The sequence below is a fragment of the Wyeomyia smithii genome, chromosome 3 (assembly GCF_029784165.1).
Source record: "Wyeomyia smithii strain HCP4-BCI-WySm-NY-G18 chromosome 3, ASM2978416v1, whole genome shotgun sequence".
Classification (NCBI taxonomy): Eukaryota; Metazoa; Arthropoda; class Insecta; order Diptera; family Culicidae; genus Wyeomyia; species Wyeomyia smithii.
This window is the reverse complement of record NC_073696.1, coordinates 201,381,485-201,405,062: the sequence shown is the minus strand read 5'-3', so window position 1 is coordinate 201,405,062 and position 23,578 is coordinate 201,381,485. Positions and strand designations below refer to the sequence as shown.

Here is a 23,578-nt window from a genome sequence, read left to right as displayed (position 1 = left end):
TAACGATAAGTGACGTTAAATCTGACTCTCGTCCTCCTAAAATTACGTATGCTAAACAAACAAAAATTTTTTGATTTTGAAAAAAGTATCCCAGTTACGAAACTGTCTCAAATACAGATCCCCACCTCCCCTATAAGTAACAATAAGTAACGCCCCTAGCCCCTAGCAAAGATAACCTTTTTCAGAGACCTAAATGAGTTTTCCCGTAAGCAATGAGCAATTACTCTGCGGCCTTTTGACGCCCTTCTGCATTGACAAGGGGCACCAAAATCCGAAGGAATGATTTAAAAGCTATAATCTTTTCAGGGCAACCGATAACGATACCGTATTTGCATAAAACCAGGTTTTCTTTAAGGCAAGGATTGGGCATATAGTCGCTAATCACTAGCCTTAAAACTCGTGTACTTTCAGGAGACAAGATGTCGTAGCAGGTATCTTAGCACACAAGCTTGTTTGTAGTCGCTTGGTGAGCAATTAGTTCCTCCGACGTTCTGATAGTACAGCAACCGGTCTGTAGAAACGAAAGAGCGAGTTCGCAGGCTGCGCGAAGTGTTTTATTTGGAAGAGTGGCTCCGTAATACTGAATGTATAAAAAATAGAAAATATTAAGCGGACACTCATCGTGGTTGGAAATTTCAAGGACTCTCCTCCACACGTGACCACAGGATCGGAAAGACTATGTTGAGTGAAGTCAGCAGTGAGCAGGGATGCGACAGAGGGACTGAAGGTACAGTGCTATATATATTGAGCTCTGAGTTTCGGGTAGGAGTAGGTGATGCTCTTCTGGTACCAGTGGCGATGTCATGGTTCCGGAAATTAGGTTGGGCGGTTTGATGATGCGACAGATTCTCTAGGCTGGAGTATAATATTCAGTTTGGAAAAGGCGCCACTTCCAATGACGGAGACGCTACAGGATGGCTGGTAGTGGTAGCCTAGAGAAAAATCAGGTTTAAGGGCTATTCCCACTGCTTCCGTTCCGGGACCGGGACGGGACCGGGCCGTGGCTGTTCCGCGTGTCGTCCGGGCTCGTTTGAGATTGATTGCATGCGTTCATATGAACGCATTCACACCGACGCGCCGTGCCCAGACCGGGGCAGCGTTGAGTTGCCGTCGTGCTGCCGCAGTGCGAGAGAAAACTATCGTTGCTGACGATACTTTGTGTTGGCCGGAGAGTGCACGGGAGGCACTCGGGTGGATGCGTGTATGTTGTAGTGACATATTTCGCGCGGAGTGAGCTGCGGTATGAAAAAAAGAGAAAGGCGTTCTTTCACATACACACATCAACATTTCTCAGCTAGAGCGCAGCGCGGGCACGGTTCAAGCACGGCGCAGTGTGAATGCATGAAAAGTCCCGGACGAGCCCGGTCCCGGCCCGGTCCCTGAACGGAAGCAGTGGGAATAGCCCTTTATGCGTCATGCGCCACGGGACAAGAGATAACAAGGCCAACCACAAACAGACACGGAACAACATCACCACGACCCAGAGAGAAGATAGTTGCCAGCAAGAGGATCGTGATTATGAGGATCTGGAGGAGATGTTCCATGCTAACAACAAGTGAGAGTTCTGATGAAGATGAAACAATCTTGCATAAGCTATGTAGGTATAGTAAACGAATATTCGTAGGAATGTGGAAAACTTTTTACCGAACAAACTGTTGCGACTCTCGATTTTTTTTCAATCACGTAGAGGCTAATGCAAGGTTATGACAACCATGCTTACTGTTCAACATCGAAATTTTCACCTGGAATTGGACTATAGAATAATCCGACGAAAACTAAGGACATGAGGATACACACTATGAGGGAGAGGAACTAGAGATTTCCCGCCTAGGGTTATCGTAAACAACGATAAGCTCTGGATAGTCTGGTGAACACCTACAACAACTCCAGGAAAACGACTCAAGGGCCAGGGAAGCCCATTGCGCATTTGGCTGAAGTCAACTGAATGCGATGGGCCGGTCAGTTCGGAAGGATGTCAGACGACAATCTGTATGCAAGGCTTTTCTCAAACAACCATCTCTGGTACGAGAAGAGCAGAGGAGTACCGTATATACAATGGCACGACCAGATCTAGGGCGAACTGCTAACAATGAGACATCTAATATAATGGTGACGAACATCTTAACACCTATTTTTTGTTGTTGGAAATGTTTTCTCGTCATTAATTAAAAAACGAGCGCTTTGAAGTTTTGATTTTTTTTATAATTTATTTTTATGTACACATTTTTATATGCCGTAATATATTTTTGTATTCATATTCAGTAGATTATTACACTGCTTATTGGCTTACACTTAGCCTACTTTCAATTAAATATTGTTTGCTCTCTCTCTCTCTGTCTTACCAACTTTGCTTTGTGTCGCAATCCATGTCCACCATAATCTATTGTGGCTCTCCTAGTTGTCCCTTCGCCGTGATGTTTTTTGTCGTTTTGACGAAAGAGCTGAGCTGAATTTGTTTGTCGTTTTTTTTTGTCACCTTCATTTAACTACTGCCACTGACTGCCTATGCTCGGAAATAACGGGAAGTACGATCATTTTTTTCTTTATAATTTTAATATTGCAAGTAAACAAACAATTTTTTTCTAAACTAAGGAACAAACTGACAAGTTTCTTTTTTCTTATTTCTCGATTATTCGCATTTCTCTTCTTTTCAAGCAGAAAATGTTTTGATTTGTTTCCGAATTCAGTACATGACTGTCCACTGAAATTCCGTAGCATATTATTTACACAAAAAAGTAGAAAACTTGCATTGTTTTAACTAGGGTCGGTTGATGTCACTACATGTTTTCCACCTCTGTTTTGTTTAGGGATTAACAATCTTGTTCACATCCATAAGAATTTACACAGTTTGGTTTCGCTATGTTCTAGTTTTCGTTAAATTTTTATAATTTTGGAACTTTACAATGGTTTCATTTTTCTTCTTTCGTTTCTACACTGATGGTACGAATAATTCACAAATTTCAAGAAAAAGTAGGATCCTGGTATGGAAGCGGACTGGATTGTGGATTTCGATTCCTCCCGCGCGAGCAGGGGCGACTTCTCGCGATTGATATTTACAAAAGTCGATTCTATGGACGGCCATCAGATTGCGATTGTTTACTATGTGGATTTTGGCTTAGCGTAGATATTGAGTTATATGATGAGAACAAAATAACAAGGAAAAAAATCTGCTTGTAATGTTTAAGTAAACCACTAGCACTGTCCTAGCAGGGGCCACAGAAGGAGACTTTTTTGTACACTTTGCAATAAATAAATATATACTCTGCTAAAAATAGAACAACTTCACAAGAGCTTTTCATCTTATTGCATTTGTTTTCTTTTGCTGACGAAGTACGTTTCGATTACATTCCGCACGTTTCTGAAGAAACTGCGCCACAGGCTTCACTATGTGAGACTGACACCGGCTTCCAATGTTCAATGTTACTTACACTTAACTCTTTTTGTTTTTATTTGAAGTTTATCAACTTAGCTATTCGAACGGACGATGGCACCATAAACAATTGTCTTTTACAACTAAAATTGAGCGTTTGATGGATGTTTTGAAGATTAAATTAGTACTCGGAAATGGCCGATCTCGAATAACCATTTGATCGGTTATTGGGCGGCGGGCTTACATCACATTCACATGTAGGTGGCGTAAAGAATTTGATGAGTTAGAAATGAGTACTTTCATGTTAAACTGTCTCTGAAGTCGGTTTGTTATAAGTTCCAAAAATATATTGAGATTTTCTGATGCCAAGGAAATCGAAAATTGAACAATTGTGCTAAATAATATTGTGTCGACGGTACGAAGCGTTACAAGTGCGCTGTTCAAGTGATGTCATCATCCACAACCGAAACGTTAGCTTCGGAATCGTGTTGCTGTTGTCGATGATGCTGAGTTTGGTGTTGCCGGAGGCTGTCATGATTGCTGTCCGAGTCATTGTTCCTATCGCTGTCGATTAGATTAATGTTGGCTATGTTACTACTTTCTAGAATATTAGCACCCATCAAGATAGCTGGTAGCTCTTCCTGCTCTTGTCGTTGCGGCTGCTGCTGCTGCTGTTGTTGCTGCTGTTGCTGATGACGTTGCTCTGTTTCGGGGTCGTCCTGTGTTTGCTGTGATGTTGTGTGGTTTGATGAATTCTCCATTGTTGACAAGTGATCCAAACTGTTTACGTTGTTTGTGCTACTGCTACAGTTGCTATTGCTGTTGTGGCTGATGTTGTTACTGGCAAAGTTGAGCGAACTTTGAAACTGAGAAAACTGGCTGGTGGACGCCATCAGAGAGGACAAAGCGGCGGCTGCAACGTCTGAGCAGCAACTGCTGTAGTACGACGTGGACGAAGGTGAAAGCGCTCCCAGCGTGGAAGAAGATGCAGCGACCTGCGCCTGTGACTGTGATAACTGATGTGACAGTTGGTGGTGATGCTGTTGCTCTTGTTGCTGTTGATGATGTTGCTGGTGGTGTTGTTGCTGCTGTTGCTGCTGCTGCTGCTGGAGAGCTGCTGCGGCCACTACCGTGGACGACGTGCCGCCCATCATCAGTGAAGATCAAGTCGTTGTCAATTGACGCCACACGGCCGTGTGTCACATCGAAGGTAGGTAAGGCCAGGAAAAACTACTACCAGAGAGCAGCATATCTCGGATTAACGTTTCGATGGGCGTTTTACCCACTAACCGGACGAAGAAGAGTTGCTCTATCACCTGGAAGCGGAGAAGGAATCGGCGTTATTAGTTGCATGCTCTAGCGGCAACTGTATTAGCACCTTTGAACCCACCTGCGAAGAAACTGTCCGCAGCGAGGGTAACCTTAGCAGGAGTTTGCCAAAGCGGGTCGGTTGGTTGGGATACTGGGACCGACAGTACTCCTCTAGGGCGCACTGAGACTTTTCCTGCAGTGATTCGATGTGGGCCACATCTGACAGACCGCAGGCATCTGAAAAGAGAACAGAGGTAAGTATTGATTTGAAAGCGTTTCGTGTAGCGTTTGGGGATTCAAGCTAGGATTCGGAATGTACGGAATGAATGATCGGTTAGGGTTGTTGAAGGGGAGGAATGATTAGAAGTATAGTTATAACCACCTTTTTTCATGAGAGTTTGTGTTAGATATTAGAAGAGTGTGACTTTAAATCAACCGGTTAGTGTTGTGTGATGTGCTGTAAAACTTAAATAGCGTGAATTAGGATGAAATAGTGCGAAAAAAACTGAGTGAAATAATGACTAAACTCAAACGTGCTACGTCTGAAAATAAGAAGAAAATAAAATGGTTAGTAACAGGTAAAAAACATTTGAAATAATGAAGATATAAAAAATCAAATAAAATTATAGCGTGTCATGGAAGAACTGGAGCAGGAAGGTTTAAAATATGTTTAGAAGCGTTTTTCAATGATTATGAACTTTTCACTGTACATCTTCTTGGTTTTTCTGGCGTGTAAATTGCTTTAGTATTTTTCAATCATTGGCTTTGTTACAGTTTTAGTGCGTTTAAGATATTCGTTCACCTTTTCTGACACTTAGAACCGTTTTTAAAAGATTTTTCTTTAAAACTTAAATTTTTACAACTAAAACAAAAACGATTATCAAACGGGTTTTGTTTGTGATGGTATTTTAAACTCCACTCCAATATGTGGCCTACTGCGAAACGTGTAGGCCAGAGATAAGGTTGTCATACCCTTGCATGACAAGAAAAGTTTACCACAATGATTGTGCTGTTCGTAGCGCATTCTAGCAAAAATGTAATAAAAATATAATCAACTGGATGATAGAAATTATTTCATCTGCATCATGAAAAATGTGGTTTACGTATTTAATTATCATCGTTTGTTTGTGCTTGTTATATGACGTCAATAGTAAACAGTAACATTCGGGGGAATTCACCAAATCAAAACAAACCATAAACACAGACAATCAGGTAATGTCTATTTACTTGTTAGTCTGATATAAAAGTTCAGACAGGTACTGAGAATGGATATGTACGTCATTGTTGACCTTGCATTGGTAATAAAAGTTGGTCTAAAATTAATTTGAATTTTTATGAAATTTGAAAACATAATGCTTGCATAACTATTGCTCTGTGGAAGTTAATTATTCATATCCACAAAAATCTGCACAACAGTTGCGTCACCTGTTGAGGACTGACTAAAGCATCATCCTAACCAAACAAGCACAACCGATGTACCGCTGATCATGTCATCGTTCTGGAGACTGTCAACAATTACCGTCAATTCATCTGCCCAATAAAAAACAATTAAAGGGGGTAGTAAATAAAATTGAGCTTTGATGGCGTAAAGCAGCCCGAGCCGAAGCATGCCTTGATTTCTTTCGGGGGCATCCGCAGTTCACGCTACTCGATAGGTATGCTGGAAAATATTGCGATTGTGGTCGAAAAATCCGATTGAACTGATGTGCAACGCCGCGCCACTGACTGTCGGAGTTGTTCCTCTGCGCCGCTCGGTTGATGTTTATCGACCTACATATGGGTGTATATAATCAGAGACAATTTTCTTTAATTGATCTGAATGAAGGAAGAATGTGTTTGTTTTTAATGTTGGAGAATCTTTGTTCCCCAGTAGCAGCAGCAGCATGGCACACTGGTGTGGTAATTGTTGCGACGTACTCTCGATTAGACGCGAAGCCGAAGCTGACGATTAGAGACGGTTTTTTTTTCTGCGACTTCTACGGCGCATAGTTTTATTGTCTAGAGTTTAGAGACTGTTTAGAAGAACGGTGCAGATGATGGAGTAGTAAATTGGAAACAATTTAATTGAATTTCATCACCCTGATCATGGCTTGACATCGTATGGGCACCCGTATCTCGCCTATTGCAGTTCAAGCGAGGAATTGCGTAACGACAGCCAAGTTGGTCTTAATTGACGTTAGAACTTACTCGCGTTGGCCTAGAAAATGATAATTAAAAATTTACTTTAAAAAAACCAACAGCCTTTAGCGAACCGTTCTAGTCAGCTGTGTGGATGCTGTGATTATTTCCAACTTCTTCCTAGTCCAATGGGATTAGAGTGACAGCAGATTGTGAAAGACAGGTGACGGAAGTTTTCAGAGACGATTCTTTATGAGTATTCTGAACAAAAAAAGGGGTTCCCCACAGAAGGAACGTGTGTTGCTAACAGATGTTATCGTATCTACTTTATTGGTTAACCCATTAGGAGTCAAGTGTCTTAAAAGTATTTAAGAGATTTGTAACTTTCTCCGTTAATACTGGCACAGGCTTAAGTGGTTCACCAGTTAGTGAGTCTCTGCATGCGTAGGGGAGCCGACAGCGCATACTTAGCTGGAATAAATTTTAATTAGTCAGGAGACAGAGCTGCTCGATTATCGCTGTTCGAGCTTCCCTAAAATCATACGTTTGTCTTCGGGGCGAATAAAGCAAGTGCTGTCGTCAAAGTTGCTTAAGATGTTTCTACGAAGCAGGGCACGCGACAGTTTTGTTATGTCGCCCATGCCGCATCGAATTCTTTCTGACATACTTTCCTCTCCGTCGCCCAAAAACATTCTCGTGGGATGCCGTCAAGTGGTCAACAAGCGGCAACGCGTCTTCACCCATCCCGTGGCTGCTACATCGGTTGGCGAGTATTAATTATTATTTATACTTTTTTCGCGTTTATTAAGTCTTATCACAATCTTCGTCAATTGAGCACAATTAAGTCCGTCATATTTTCGATCGAATCAAATTGCTTCTGCCGACGGCGACCGAAGCGATGCGACGAATTGTGAGCAAAAAATGTAAACAAGCACCATTCGTTTGCTAATGTTTATCAGATTGAAGTTAGCTCTACTGAACGGACGTCTTATTCCTGTGAGTTGTATGAGTGTCGAAGCAGAAAAAAACCATTCTTTCGTTCTCTAAAAATAAAGTCCTTTATGCGTCGGTCTGTCTCTTACCGGCGATGGGCGAAAAAAATATGTGTAAGGGTCCCGAAAATTGCTCATGATGACGCGCGGCACTGGCCGTGATTTATGGACTCTTTTGTGGTATATAAACGCCGATGCCGGATTAAACGTAATATAATAGCATACGGTTGCTGCGACAACGGCATCTACCGAAATTGACAGCAACCAGGCGTGTGCGTTGTGTCTCAAGTGCTGCACGCTGCCAGGCTCCGAATCTTAATGGAAAGTGAGTGATTTGTTGTTCTGTGGATGTGCGTGTGTGTCTGGGGCTGTTTGTTTGTTTTATTTTGTGCTTTTTGTCTTCCCAAAAGTCAGGAATTATCGCTGTTGTTATCTGTTTGGAAGTTAACAATTTCAGCGATTTGTTGGCGGCTCTTGTTCTCGCGGAGGAAAAAAAATGAGATTTGATGCTTTAAGTTTCCATGTTGTGACGTACCGAGTGGTTCGTAATAATAACAATAATCCTTCGCTACATGTGGTTTGATTCGAGAATTTGACAACTGAATTTGCGGCTTGATGAACTGGCCGCTCTTATTGGATATAATGGACGCCAGAGCATAACAGAGAGGCAAAGTTGAAGATGCAAGCCTTTCAACGGGTTAAAGGGTTTATATAAAATGAAAAAAAAAAACCTAACAAATATTATAGTTGGACAACATATTTAACTTTTTCCATAGAGCCTAATTATGCTCAGTTTCAGTTAAACAAATATGTATAATAAATGGTGTTTGTGAGCAAATTTATCAGGTGTTGATTAGTATGAAACCAGGATTTAACAATTTTATTTCGGTCTGCCCATTTTTTTTAGCGTAGTTAAGAGAGAGACAAATGCTTGTTTATTTGAAATAGTGGAACCGCTGGATTTTATTATTTTTAAATCGACGTTCTATGAACCCCAAACTGTCGGGCTATGTGAACTTACAATTAATCTTTTTCCTCGATTGCACGAATAATACTAACTTCTGCTCCAAGGTCAATGAGATACACTATTATTTACGATTTTGTTTTACAGAATTATAACACAAACAAATTTTTTGTCCTATCCAGTGAAATGAGCAATTAAATTGAGTTCATAAAACGATACACTTGCAATAAGGACAAAAGGCAAAAATGAGAATTGTGTTTTCAATGCACCTTCTACAACTGAAACTTCTTGATTTTTGAATTCTGTTCGGAGAAGCTTGGTAAAATAGGAATAGAAAGCGTGAGGAAACTGAGCGTTTATTTGCGTAAAGTTAAAAACGATTGTTGATAAAATTAAGTTCAATGTTTCGCCTCGCCTAAGATTTTTTCAACGTGCGAAGTGCTTGAAATCGCTGTAGCTTCGGGTTTTCGGATTTTATTATTGGATATTTTTTCCGAGAATATTCCTGATACACAAGTAACATTTCTTTTTTTTCTAATTTTTCCTTTAAATATGAGCATCGTTTTGTGATGCTTTTCATATTTCTAGCGTATTTTATGTGGTTGTGTTCATTATACGATTTCCGGGGATGCTAGAATAAAAAAGTTTTGTCAGCTGTGAAGTCATAATTTCGTTTGGAGCAGATAAAAAAATATGATAGGGGGGCACCATTCTGGTAATTGATCAATTAGTGACACTAATTCCAGTTAGCGATTCAACGATAACGTTATTTTTTAAGGAAGTTAGCAAACTATTAGCTTCGCTAGATTGCGCCTTCGAAACGCTAATCACTCATCCGCTGAATTCGTGAAAAAACGGCAAAAAATCCTTTTGCCAATATTAATGAGAGAGGCACGTTGGTAGAGAGTAACCTAAATTAATGACTTTAATATAGCAAAACGGGATTAGAAAAACAGTAGTTTGGTGCGTTCACGTCCCTTACTTTTAATACGGGTTACATTATAGTAGGAATATGGATGCGGAAGATTATTGTAGAGAGAGAATAAGAGAAAACAACGTAAAAGATGGAGTGTTTTCCAGCATCTCTAGTGATGCCGCTCACCGTGCAACGCATGTGCTGTTTAAGTAAAGCGTTGTGTTGTTCTGTCAATGGCTAATTTGAGAGTGCCAAGTGAAATCGACTTTTCGTATTTTGTTTAGCGGCAAGTCTCAAAAATTTTGTCTGGCCGAAAAAAGTCTCCATGTAAAACTTCAGCTTAATTGTGCCGCAGCTTCTTTTGTAGAACGCTAAACCTGGTTCTAAAATTGTCATGGACAGACAGACATTCCATACAACCTTCCGTTGCATAGTCAGCAATAGCATATTTTTCCGATACACCTGCTGGATAACAGAACTGACATTAGACACCTTGTTTCCCATGGGAAAAACAATGACGTCCGCATGGCAATGGAATAAGTAGGCAAGGAAGAAAATACAGTCATAGCTCGATATAAGACAACTTTATTTTTATTTTCGTTACGTTATATTATATACTTATATCGAAGCACGAAAAAAATTGTTTCTCATTGATGCGAAATTCTTGATGGTTACTCAAAGGTACGCAAACAATAATTTTCCTTCACCTAGCAGTATAAACCAGTCAGAAAACATTAAAAAAATGTCAATTTTACCTCATTTCACGGTACTTATTGGTTTCAAAACTTGCTAAAAAATTTATTCGGAACATTATACACCCCAAAAATAATTGCTGTACTTTAATTTTAAGATATTTAGAAAAGTTACGTTATATCGAGGTAAAAGTTACGTTATATCGAGTTACGTTATATCGAGGTGTGACTGTAGTAGCGATAAAATTTTCCTTTCTTGGTGTTAAGGTTATAGGTGATAAAACCAAGAATTGAAAGGCTAGAAAGGGATAGAAAAAATCGGAAATTTGTTTTTTTTCTCTTCGAGCTTTTGGTAAGTTAGGTTCGAAAATGTTTATTAAAATCATTAGAATTGATTCCGGGAGGTCGTTATTTTCTACACACGTACATAGGGGCACTTATGTACTACAAGTCGCTGGAAAAGGTCTAAAAGATTAACTTAGCCTTTGCAATCAGATCTCCGGAAGTCGTGATTCAAAGTGATCAAAGTTTCATTTTCAGAGCAATGAAAAAGGAATGAGATTTTCGATATCCCTTTTTTTGTGACAAATGTCATAAAAATGCATACACGGTCGAGATGTAATATTTTCTCTAAATTTTGGTTTTTCAAATTGACTTTCTGAGAGTCAGAAATTTTCGAACTGGAACTCTCTCAGAAAAACAACACTAGAACTCAAAGTTCCATGCATTTCTGAGACAGTTTCAACTATCTAATGATTTTCTATCTGTGCATTTTTGCATCGTTAAAAAGTGAAAATTTGATCGCTGTCATGTTCTACATCTCGAAGTCCGATCGAGCTGAATATTTTCGAGAAGACGATACTCTTAAGTTGTACCATTGAACTAAATTCCAATGTAAATTATTTCTTATGAAATAATAAACAGTGATGCAGAAACCTAACATTGGAAATAAATTGAAGATCAAAGGCTCTGGGGAAGGGAGGGTAAATCGTAAAACCTTCCTTCTTGGCAATGCCACTGTCCTCTCACAACGATACTGGTCAGAGGGAGATTTAGTTTAAGCCTCTCCATGGATTAAAAGTACCACAAAAGATCAAAATAATGGTCGCAGTGTTCCAAATCTTACAAAATGGATTAAAATTTGGCGGGAGGCAACAGGGCTCAGACCAGTAAACGTAAAATTGAAGGATGGAAAAGTAATGAACAAAAATTGCCGATTTTTTATGCACGCACTGACGAAACCGCACATAGTAACCCATGGCCAGCAGGAACAAAACTTGACAGCTCTATCAGTCGAACTCTAACCATAATGGCGAAAACAGTGAAGCAACTCCGTTCAGAAGTGTGCACGTTAAAAGAACGGTATCCCGCCGCGTCGGAAACGGACATCGTGCGGCACTTTGTGGGAACCAGAAACGCCCGTTCCGGTATGTTGGCGCTATTGGACGATAAACAGAGCATCGAATGAAAGCCCTGACGATCCTGAGCGACAAGGAGCTCCAAAGAATACTGAAGAGGAAGACCGTGGGAGAAGTGGCTACATCGCTGCGTGTATTGGTGCATCCAACTAAACAGTAAAAAAGTACCTGGCGAACCTGGACATGCATGTCAGAAAGCAGTACTCCCGTCTACTGTTGTCGGAGCTGCAGACAATGACAGCAACAGCAGCGGCTGAATAAGATGGTCAAGTCGACGATGGTGATGGTCGGCGAGACCTATCTCACCCTGGATGGTAACGACTGGCAGGGCACTTCGTATTTTACTTCCCCCACGAAGGAAGCTGCTCCGAGGTGAAGTTCATTTCACACAGCAAAATTCCCAAGAAGGGGCTGTTGTGGCTGACAATTAGCGAGAAGAGGATGTCAAAGCCGCTTTTCATTCGCTCCGTTCGTTCTCATTCGTTCATCAAGATATACCATAAGGGCGAAGACGCAGTATTCTGGCCTGATCTGGCGTCGTCCCACTACTCGAAGCGATCGTTGGAGGAGATGGAGCGGCTGAATATCAATGTTCACCAAGTCGGTGGTTCCGCCCAACGTATCACAGCTGCATACCGCCGAGAATTTCTGGGCAAGGGAGGAGGTCTGAAATCTACTCTAACAATTTTGTTGCAAAAACTGAAGAGGAATGAATGAATAAAACGTAGAAAGAGCTCAAAAACATCCCAACAAGCATGTTTTCGTCCGCCATAGCGAATGTTACGGTTAACTGCTGGAAGGCCGCTCGTAAGGGCGTAGAATTTTTATGCAAGTAAGCTAATATATAATTTATTGAACTGAATTATCTGTTTTAGTTTTCTCCACTTTTCAATGCAAAATCACAATCACAAGCCACAATAACAATAACTACAACCACAAGCACGAATAATAATATAAGCGTATCACTTACTCTCGATAGTGACTTTGTGATAATAGAAGTGCGGAATACAGCAGACACTCAGATGATATCACGAAAGATTAATGTTTCTAGTCACAGTTAATAAAAAATAAAGTTGCAGCGCTCTTGAAATTATCGTTATAATAGCAGCTTAATAAGCTGTAAATCTACAAAATTGTTCCTTAGAATATTTCACACACAACCAAAATTACTTTTGTTTTTGTTTGTTTTTACATGATTTTAAGTATGAACACTGTTTTATGAATTTATTTTGATTAGCGGTGCCCTCCACTGTCAATAGGTTATGCAAATCCTTGAAAGTTTTAAACTTAAACGAAAATCGTACCAGATGAACTTTTGCGATAGTGAGTGATATTTTAACGCAGCTGTCTGAAGGCGATATTGGTTGATACCGATGAAGAAAGCGTTTTTTCGAAATCGATATGCCCGCAACCTGTGTGAGCAAAGTTTTGACCAAAAACAAAGGTTAAAAAAAGTATTAGTTTCCAGTTGACGAGAGGTTCATCAATTTGACTGAGCAAATGCAGTTTTTTTCTTTATCAACACGTGATTTCAATAGCCGTAGCCTTTCTAACATACGTGTGTAGTTTATTGTTCATTTCAGTTTGAAAAAAAAAAATGGAATCTTTGGGCAAATAAAAAAAAGTCTGATTCCTCAATGCATTTCTACAAAATAAATGTATACTTTATTATATTTATATGAAAAGCTGTAAATTAATATTTTGTTCATATTCATATTTATAGTAGTGGGCACCGCTAACTGATAATTTAGCGACGCTAAGCCGCTAACTGGAAAAATTAGCTCGATAATCGCCAAACTTGTATGTGAAATAAGTATTTCAGGAATGTCGATTATTACCTGAATCGAAAAAGTAGAACCGAAGATGTCATTATTTCAAGCGTGTTGCTATTTACAGAAGTTTTGGCGTGCCAAAAATTTAATCCAGATCATCTTGAGCTTGTTCTTCGAAATGCTTCTGCGGCTTGTACGATAACTGGAACCCTATTCTAAGGTAAAAGACTGACTTGCACTTGTGTCGTGAAGAGAGGAACTCTAGACAATTAAGACAATTGAACGTTGTAATACCAGCGACGTAAATCAGCAATTAGCGAATTAGCGAAATAGTGCCCACCACTCCATACTTGTTTATATTTTATGTCCGCTAAAACATTCATTAGTTATATTTATATTGGTCTCAATTTCATAATAGTTTGGGTTATTGAAAGGGGCCTAGCTTCGTTGAGGCAAGATGCACCTCCTTTGTTTTACAATGCAGAAATCCTGTCAATTTGGCAGCACAGCAGCACAGAAAATGTTCATTTTATCTACCCCCCCCCCCTTTCAGAAATGTTGAAAATTGGAAGGGGACGAAAAAAAGTTCAATTCGTTTTGTTAATGTTATTGGTTTTTTGACAGCGTATATGCTCATTTTAGCAACACACAAGTCTAGTGCCAATGACAGTGTCGCCAACAGGCAAACCAAACAACTAATAACAATGAAGATGCGTTATTTTTCAACATTTATTGGCTGCAAGTTACAAACGTCATAAGGCTTTTGATATTTGGTCAGTATATTACATCTCTCTGCTTTCGTTAACTGGCGTGTTTTACTCCAGGAACTCCTACTACTTCTCAGGTCAAGTTTTCGAAACACCGCATCAGAGTAAACTCGCGTCCGTTTTTTAAAAAATCGGTTTTAGGAGATGAAAAGTGAAGTGTGAAGTGAAGTGATTAAAATTTTCTTCGAGTTATTGATGCCTCAAACGTGACATTTTTATGAGAATATTCAGAAATACGGAGCATTGTAACATTAAGACTTACAATTTCCACGCAGCGCTATTCCGGAGCAAAAATTGCCGAATTTCAATCACGGCACAACTAACAAATCTAATGCGTTCATAGGAAACTGGCAACTGGGCATATTTTTTTAGAGAGTGCAGATCGTTTTTTTACTTTCTGTTTTCGGAAAAGATTTTGATTCGAAATAAATGAAAATAAACGTTTTCAGAACAGCTGTTCTGTTGATATTTTAGATTAAGATGTGCAATTAATGTGCTTACCGAGAACACTAAGCTGTCTCTTACTGTAGATGTAATCTATGATACTCGAAATATAACACTTAGTAAGCCAATTGAAAACGCATTTTTATTATTTTTATTGATAAGGACATATTTTATCATCATTTTTTTCGGTTTTCTCGAACCGAAAATTTAAAACTTAAAAGAAATCAATTTATGGATTCATTTCACGTTCCTTCGGATATTTTTGATGTAATGAAAGTCAGTAAAAATATCCAATTAGTTGGTAGTTTTGGCAGATTGAAGTGGTAACACTTTTTTGAATTGCTCGATACTGCTCAAAATTACTGAAATGTTCACCGAAAGTTTTGTATGCCAAAAGTTACAATTCGTGACAATGAACATTCGTCAAAGGTTTTCTTCGGCAGTTTTTTCTGCAGCAATCTTATGCAAAAGGGGGCCGAAGAAAACCACTGACGAAGACGTTCGATATCCTATAAGTGTTTTAAATCAAATTAATTGCAAGAATGCGTTGAGAGTGTGTAAAAATAGCCAAATTAAAGTCGGCTATATATTTATCATTTAATTAATCACTCTACAATAGATGCTGAGAAATCAAACTGGTTGTCTCAATGAAAAAGCCAATAAATTACGTTGACTTCATCTTGGAGTGTGCAAACTAAAACAAAGCACCTGTCGTAATCCGGAAGCCAACCGTGCCGGCTTCAATCACATCGCTCATTTCGAACGATCCGTGAGCAGGTAAGTCACATAGATCATCGCAGGATTAACTCTATACCCAATAACTCAAGTGCGCTGGCTGAGATCATCACAGACCATTGTCAAGGGGTTACACCGCGGGCTACCACCCGACCGTCCGCCGTCACCGTCGACGACCAGGCTGCTATCGAGCGCAGATCAGTGACAACTTGTTTCGGTCGCCGCGGGAGCCGTGAAGATGCCGAGCTAGAGGAAGCGGTGGTGTGGTGAACCGAGCCGTAAAGGCGCTAAGAATGTTGAAAACATTCTTAAACGATTATAAATAGATTAATGAGTTATTTCAGATAAAGGCCTCTGGTGCTGCTGGCTGGTGTCTTTCCCGAACAGCGAGAACCCGTCGTCAGCCGAACCGTCATGACAAGTGAGTTTACCATTTTATGAATGTGGCGTGTCTCTTAATTTATCTGGTGCTGAACACTGGTAGAATGGAATGAAGGGAATTAAAACAATCTAAATGTGATCTATTAGTACACTAGACTGTTGCTAGATAGAGATGAATGGGTTACTGGCATGAGGCGCACCCGATAAAGGAAAATTCAACAAACGATTCGGCGACATAATGGAAATTTTCCCAGCCCGGTCGAGTCTGAATTGACTCGTATCGGAGGGGAAAATTCATCATCATAAGATCATCCTGGTAATCCGGCTGATGCGAAGACTGCTTTGAAGTTTGCATTTTTTTTTCTGTCAATGATGAGTACAGATGCCGAATAGCCAGTATCAAACAATGTTCCTGGCGGGTGAGGTAATTTGAAATTTATTAAAGTCAGAATTTATTAAATTTAATACCTTATGCAAGCAATTTCGCAAAGCTTCTTGCGAGCAGCGGAAGTTATTATGTGGAAATGGTCGTTATGTGCGTGCTATGCAAGACGCGGAAGTGGCGGCCAGTCAAAGACAGTGTTTTTGACTGAAGTCTTTTAAAATATCAATTACATCATTAGGAAGGAAGAAGCATATTTTTACCTGCATCTTCTTGAACGAGTAAGAAGCATGGAGAAGCATCATTAAACTAATGAACTATACTGATGTTTGAAAAGTTTTCAGTCCCCACCCAAAATCTTTAACTGGCATCGCCAGGTACCGATATGACATAATTTGCGTGAAAAACATGATTCTCAAACTGATTGAAAGCACTTAATTAAATTTATTACCCAAGGGAAGCTGCGGGAGAATCGAACCATGATTCGCAGAAAATCTTAGCGTTTAAATATTATTATTTGGATGAAATGCGCGCTATTGCACGACTGGTTTCAATTATAAACTCGCCAACGATGGCCAACCGTTCTGCCCGGTCTGGCTGGGTTCGAAGTGAAGGAAACTGGCTCTACTATCACATGAAGGTGGGCCGTCGGGATTCGCAGTAATACAGCAAATATTTGCCTTCAGGAAACGCTCCCTATCGGTGCAGCTCGGAATCGATGCGGGTAACAAGACAGAAGCCGTCGTTGTTGCGCGCGTTGGTGACGTCTGGCTTTCGCGGGTGACCATCCGGGGAGACCGAAGACCGGGCTGCGAATACTGGAACACGATGCTAGTGAACGCCCTCTTTCTGTTTATTTCTCTGCCGTTAACCTCCTTGATCTTGTACGCGTTGCGACTATTTTTATGGAAGTGCGCTATATCGCATTCGCAGTACCACCCTTTTGTCTGTTCGTTTGCCAAACTCGAAACGGAAGATGTTCCGTCACGAGTAGAACGGACCGGGGATAGCGGAGAAGGTTGATATATGGCCAGTTTTGGGAACAATCGCAGTGCTTTCACCCGCATTAAAGCTGTCGCTGTGATGTTTCTTATGCAATCTGACAAGCTGATTGGTACAAGTTTAAGCGGTTCTGATTGTCAAGCTAGGCGCCCGCCTTTATTATGTAGAACGAAGATTTCACTTGTTCACATTTTTTCCAAGTTTTGAATCTTTACCGTTGTCATTCGATAGCGATATACAGTTCAGAGTTAATGATACAGAAAAAATGATTGCTCAATAAAGTCCCTTGAAATTCGTAGCTTGTGTTATGTGTAAAAGTGGTTTCTTCCTTTTCGTACGCCTTTGCCCGAAGAAGGCGGATACCATATATGCACTAAATTAAAATTTTGACTTTTCTCCCTTCAATAATTCTATGCTATAAAAGAATCTTGTGCGTATTTAAGATGACTTTTTAATATGGCCCCTAAATAGTCCGCCTTTGCCGTAAAGGGTAGAATAAAAAGTTTCACTTCCGATATCTCTCCTTCTGTACACTAGAAGTAAATGGTTTTTAGCTATAAATTATGTATGGATAACCCGCCGACGCAGGAGAGCATTTTGACTTTTTAATCTTTTACCTCGGCGGTTGCGGTTCATTAAATTTTTCATATTTTATCCCTTACTCCTATTTTAAGCAACCAGGCAGACAAGCAGTGTGGGCTTATCTGCTTTAATCTTTTGTTAAAAAATGCTCCCTAGCGAGGTGGGCTTTTGTCCCTCTAACATGCTTTGAAGTTTTTGTTCTCACCAAAGCGCTAACTCAGAGCATTCGTCACGGGTGGTGAAAGAAGTTTGACAGTTGAACAAAACATAACCTCAATCTGCGCGCGATACAGTGTGATATTTCTGCTGTCATGTTCTGAAGATAAAACAAATGAAAGAAATCCTCAAAACACTTGCAGCAACAATAATAAATTGCGGTTTTTTATCCTTTTCTTCCGCGCTAGGGTCAGGGTGAACCAACCGTTCCGGTTCTGTGCAGCCGGAAGAAATTCAATCAACTAGAATTACTCTTGATGTGATAGCTTCCTTCCATTACTTATTGTCGATTTACTGACACGTTTTTTTCAGCTTATTCTATGGCTGGGCAGCAGGAGACGCAAGACGCTTGAATGAAACATATCACACACTTAATTTAAAGGTTATGTTTATGGGCTAGATTTGCTGTCAGCCGATGCTCTTGCTGTTCGTACCAATAAAATCGAATCTGGTTTTTTGGGGTGCATTTTTTATTAGCCCTCCCTTTCTGTTTTCGATCGCACTCTCACCACTTGCTCATTTGACGTTTGACATTCTCACCACCCGCTCGTCGGTTAGTTGAAATATTTATTAACATAATAAAACAGTTCCTTCTTGATGGTAAGTGGCGAACGCATTCTGTTGGTTTGGTTTTGATTCCGAATTTTTCTTCGGTTTTTTTTCTCAAGGTACTCGCAGCGATGAATGAAGAAAAATATCTGACAAATTGTCCAGCGTTTGGAAGATTTATTGCGAAAAGCTCTTCGAAATTCCCGGAGGTGTTTATGCGACTCAAAGGCAAGTGCGGGCGTAAGTAATGTTACGTTTATTGATTTACGATTTCTCTCATCGTTTTTCATTATTTTTTTTAGTAAACCCTATTTCATGTGAATCTCTGCTGCAAGAGAGAACCTAAATTTGGTACAAATATTTCCAACAGTGCAACTGTAGTGACTACCAGTATGGGTGAAGTGATGAAGTGTACGATGAAAATTTAATTAGCGTAATAATCTATTATCCCATCTTGCACCTAGGTTTGCTTCAGTCAGCAGTGGCCTTCAACATCGTAGTGATGACAACACTGACTGGCTTCTGGCTAGTTTTACGATCGCTGCCTCGGCAGACCAACGCCAGTGCAATAACAGTAATTAAACATAATCACATTGTCGCAGCAGCATCAGTCCCAACCTCTATGTTGGCTCGATGTGACTGGCCTATGTGTAGATATCATTCAGCTCGATATGAATCATTGCGCTCCCCTAGTGTAGCGAAAACATGCAGAACATATGAACTAACTAGGGTATCATCAAACATCATCATCTGGGTAGTAGGGGGAGAAGAAAAGTGTCGTTCTCATCATGAAATTGAAGAACAAATTTGTGGAGTGTTTTTGGGACAAGTGTTGTTTGCTATCTGTAAACTTCAGCTATATTTTTGATTGATTCCAGTGTCCCACTTTCGATAATCTACTGTAGATGATCATACAATAAATAGTGTTATTGTGAACGCAACAGTTCAAGCCTTAATCAACCAATTTGTTCTGTTAAAACGCACACAGATTGCTCTGGCTTTGCAAAAAAATTGTGTTTAATGCATGAAGCAACAGTTGTATATTCATTGTACAACTACATTGTACAACATTGACAGATATAGAAATCAGGTTATGTATCATACACACAAAAAACGGTAAACTTCGGTTTCGGGCGAATGATCAGTTTTGGTTTATTTTTGTAAGCCGGTACATATGAACGATAGGCCATCCCTAAAAAAATAGTTTTTACAGTCAAATGGCTGGTTTGACTGTAAACTCTATTTTTTGGAATGGTCCATTTTTTCACAGAGTTGCAGTTAGTATTAATAAAAGTTCTTAAAAAAATGTGTGTAATGTAGTTTTAGTAGGTTGGGATGCTGTGAAGAGTGAAATGAAAATGTGTCCTTTCTAGATACATATTATGTTACTACCACAGAACGGATTTTGAACGCTGATGTCTTGATCTAAAGACGAAGGTTGCCCCACACTTATGGTATAATAGTTGGCATAATTTCTATAGTAAATAATTGAAAAATCGAGTTGAAAATCAACTATTTTTGGTTTAGTTTCGCAGCATTTAACCAATCACCAGCTTGATTCCACAGCTGAGAACAGGATGGTATAGTACAGAATCGTACAAGCCATGTGCTGTTTTAAATACATTAATTGGTAATATCGTAAATGATTAACGACTGATGTTAGTAGTGGATAATTATTTTGCCTATTCCGCTTTCTTATCAGTTTAATTAAAATCCTATACGACAATATGCTCGACGTTTCGGCCGTTTTTGATGGCCTTTTTCAAGGGCCGAAACATCGGACAATCTATATATATTATCGGGTAATGTTTTGAAGACTAAGAAAGCGAAATAAGACTTATCCAGAGGATATAGAAGAGTCGTTAATTGTTTACAATATTAACAATAAATGCATTTGAACGGCAATATATACAAGTTGTCATACAATATTTTATATTTTGTTAATTTCACTTGAAAAATCCGGAACATCAATGCACAATGGTCTAGAAGCCGAGTTTAAGGGGAAATTCGGATGTAGAGTTCTATAGCAATGTCCTAAAACAGCGGTTCTCAACCTTTTTTATCCGCGTACCGCTTGGCGATATTTATCAAATCAATTGTACCCCCTGGCTTGGAATATTTTCGCAGTATGGGAGAGAGTGGTATCCTAGTTCAGGTTTCAAATTAACTATGATTGTTTTTCAATGCTACAGTCATGTTTTAAAAGCAAGTCTGAACAACAAATAAAGTATCATAAAGAAAAATTGCTTTGTCCGCCATTACTGATTTTTCTTTCGCGTACCCTCTTTGCCCCAGGCGTATCCCAGGTTGAGAACCGCTGTTCTAGAGGAAAAATTGCTTCTAAAAGTTGTTTTATATGATGAAGCGCTCACTCAAAAATTATTAAAAACAAGGGTGACCCAAATCAAGTATCTGACTTTTTTATTTTTGCAAATAGAAAAAAAAGTTGTACAATCTGGCAGCCCCGTTACCTTGAAGCAACGTCGCAGAAAAAAAAAACTATTTTCCTATCTTTGGAAATAACCGAATAACATAAAAGAAACACTTTTTTTATTTCAATTTTCACATCAAAACTCCGTTCTAACGACTTTCAGGGATTTTCAACACAAACAATTTGTAATGCTGATATCGTAAATATCTCAATTATACTTGAAGTTGTTCTTCTTCTTGGGTCAAACATAAAAAATATTTTGCTGTCTATTTCTTGCTCTTTTAAAGCGAAAGAAAATGAGTCATTTTTTTAAAGTCCATGACGTGCATATTGCAGTTGTGACTGGAACGCTTTTAAAGCCAAATATTAAACTCAAACGGAACCCAAATTATATGGTTCATAGGTTTGACCGAATTGACATTGCTATAGTTATTCGCCGTCGAATGAAACATCATGTTTTGCCTCATCTTGAAACGAAAGTTATTGAAAGTTTGGTAATTGGAATTTAAACAGATATCGGTTATAAATAAATGCTCTAAGCAATTCTAATGGAAAAGCATTGTTTAGCATTCGGCTGGATTTTATTAAATTTCAAAATTTAAAAATAAGAATCGTCCTATATATTTTTCAGGAGACATGTGTCAAATCTAATTGTGATTTTTTCACAATTGCTTCTTGATAATCTGTTTACTTTCAATCTTATTTTCAAGAACGTTCAATGCTATGAACATTTCTTTCCACACATTTTAAATAAGAAACTCGTAAAAACATAACACAAGAGATTTTTCTCGATCCATTACACGCAATGTAAACTATGCGGTCCTTTGTCTGGCGCTGTCACTCTACGCATCCTTGCCTTAACCAAGTTACGTAACACATAGTAAGGCTTCGTAATTAATTTTTATCGGGCACCCGAAAGCTTAAACCCACCTTTCCATCCTGCTGGGCTTTGAGCGGTGGTAGCGAAAGGAAACTATTAAAACTTTGTGACTCTTCTTGTGTTTAAGAGCAAAGCTGCGGCATATAGCGATGCGTACGTTGCGCCGTATCAGGGTTGAAGATCAGACGGCCGCCTTTCGCAGAGAATGTCAAAGGAATGTTCGTCCCCAAAGCAGCATCCTCATCATCATCATCAGCAGCAGCAGCCGCCGCAAAGGGAGGCTGTTAAACAATAATTTTAATGGCAGCAAAATTGCTAATCATAATGATGATCGTAATCGGGTGTAAAACACATGTCTTACATGGTAGCATATGTGCTGCGCTACGTGGGGAGTTTAAGTGGGGTTAGAAAGTGGTAAAGATGTACGATGTATTTAGCATAAAATGCAAGGCGGCTCATAAAACGTGCCCAAGTCGATGTTTTTAAAAACCCCCTCGACTCCCGTTGTTTGGAGGGGGTCGGGGATGAAGACTGCTGACAGTCCTTCTTCTCACACACGTCTTGGAACGTGTGCGGGGCGTGCATGATTTTTGGGGGAAACTTTTCCTGATAGCTTTCATTCACCAAGAACCAAGAGGTAAATGGGTGTTTGGTAACAATTAAAACCATATTAAAATATTTAATTAGTTTCGTCTCGCTCGATGTGTTCGACAGAACGAGTGTGTAAAATATCTCTTCCGAACTACAACGCAGAACACATGCCAACTCACATCGCCGGGGAAGGTGCCAAGTTGAGGGGCTGTCGATTTTCTGGTAAATTTGTTTCTTTTTTATGCGAGCACGTGCTGCCTGCAGTCTTAAGTGCAACAACGCAACGATTTAATTGAATGAAATTTCTTTCACCGGTGGTGAAGGTGGTGGAGGAGGTGAGCGAAGATGATCGGCGGGATTGGCACGAGATTGTTAGACAACTCGGCTTCCTTGATTGACTGCGATAGAACTGATCCGAAGCAATCCGTCCGTCGCTTCATGGAGAACTGAAGAATTAATCAAACAGTTCAGTTCGTTAGGCACATTTCAACCCGTGTCTGCCAGCCAGCAGCTAGCAGCCGGAATTTCGAGTTTCATGTTTTCTTCGTGGTGTGGTGAAAAAATGCCAACAATCCGCAGCACAACATCTGAATGCCCCTTATCGGTCCAAGTGTACACTTGAATTGGAAATAACAAATGAAAAATGGTGGTGTAAATGTTCTTTTGTTGCTTTCTGGCTGGGCGAGACTCCATCCAGGTTCCCCGAATGAAGTAAGTCGTCTATGTACATATATTGGTTGTGGGGAGGTGAGAAAGTGGTGCGGCGGCTGCGGTAACGGAGCTGTGAGTTCCTTTCGCGATCGGAACGTTTCGTTCCGTTTGCCGCATTACAATCGTGTAAGAGAACATATACGCGAATGCATAAATTATAATTGACATTATCTTCGCGCTGTTGATTTGTTTATTTTGACTGTCGGTTGGTGCGTTCCATTGTGGCATTTGGGTGAACCTTGAACACGCGCGGTTCAAATGGGAGTCGAATCTTTTTTTTGTTGGCGTAGGTACCCGCAAACAGTACCCATTCCTCTCCGGACCTAATGGTTGTCTGGGATGTTTGGTTATTGT

General features: G+C 39.8%; 2 protein-coding genes and 1 long non-coding RNA gene across 6 annotated transcripts in view; 1 reads left to right on the top strand and 2 right to left on the bottom strand.

The window, feature by feature from the left end:
• Positions 1–3,810: 3,810 nt before the first annotated feature.
• On the bottom strand, positions 3,811–4,521 carry LOC129729001 (ras-interacting protein RIP3-like). The gene has a single exon (XM_055687480.1). The coding sequence runs from the start codon at positions 4,519–4,521 to the stop codon at positions 3,811–3,813; it is 711 nt and encodes a 236-aa protein (XP_055543455.1).
• A 26-nt stretch (positions 4,522–4,547) lies between these two features.
• LOC129727836 (nuclear receptor subfamily 2 group F member 1-B) overlaps positions 4,548–23,578 on the bottom strand; it is a 155,807-nt gene continuing 136,776 nt past the window's right edge. For 2 of the 4 annotated variants that reach the window (XM_055686049.1, XM_055686051.1), the window contains 2 exons: positions 4,749–4,918; positions 4,556–4,686 (listed from right to left, as the gene is read on the bottom strand). In XM_055686049.1, the coding sequence (XP_055542024.1) occupies positions 4,570–4,686; positions 4,749–4,918 (287 nt within the window). In that variant the 3' untranslated portion in view covers positions 4,556–4,569. Of the gene's footprint in view, positions 4,687–4,748; positions 4,919–23,578 lie in introns of all 4 variants that reach the window. The other 2 variants (XM_055686050.1, XM_055686052.1) reach the window with 2 other exon arrangements.
• Positions 18,304–19,760, top strand: LOC129727837 (uncharacterized). The gene is made up of 3 exons (XR_008728595.1): positions 18,304–18,851; positions 18,914–19,007; positions 19,076–19,760. It is a non-coding gene; the product is annotated as an uncharacterized LOC129727837 (long non-coding RNA).

What these genes read in the sequence shown, in the direction of transcription:
- LOC129729001 (XM_055687480.1), bottom strand. Translation starts at nt 4,521, where the DNA reads ATGGGCGGCACGTCGTCCACGGTAGTGGCCGCAGCAGCTCTCCAGCAG.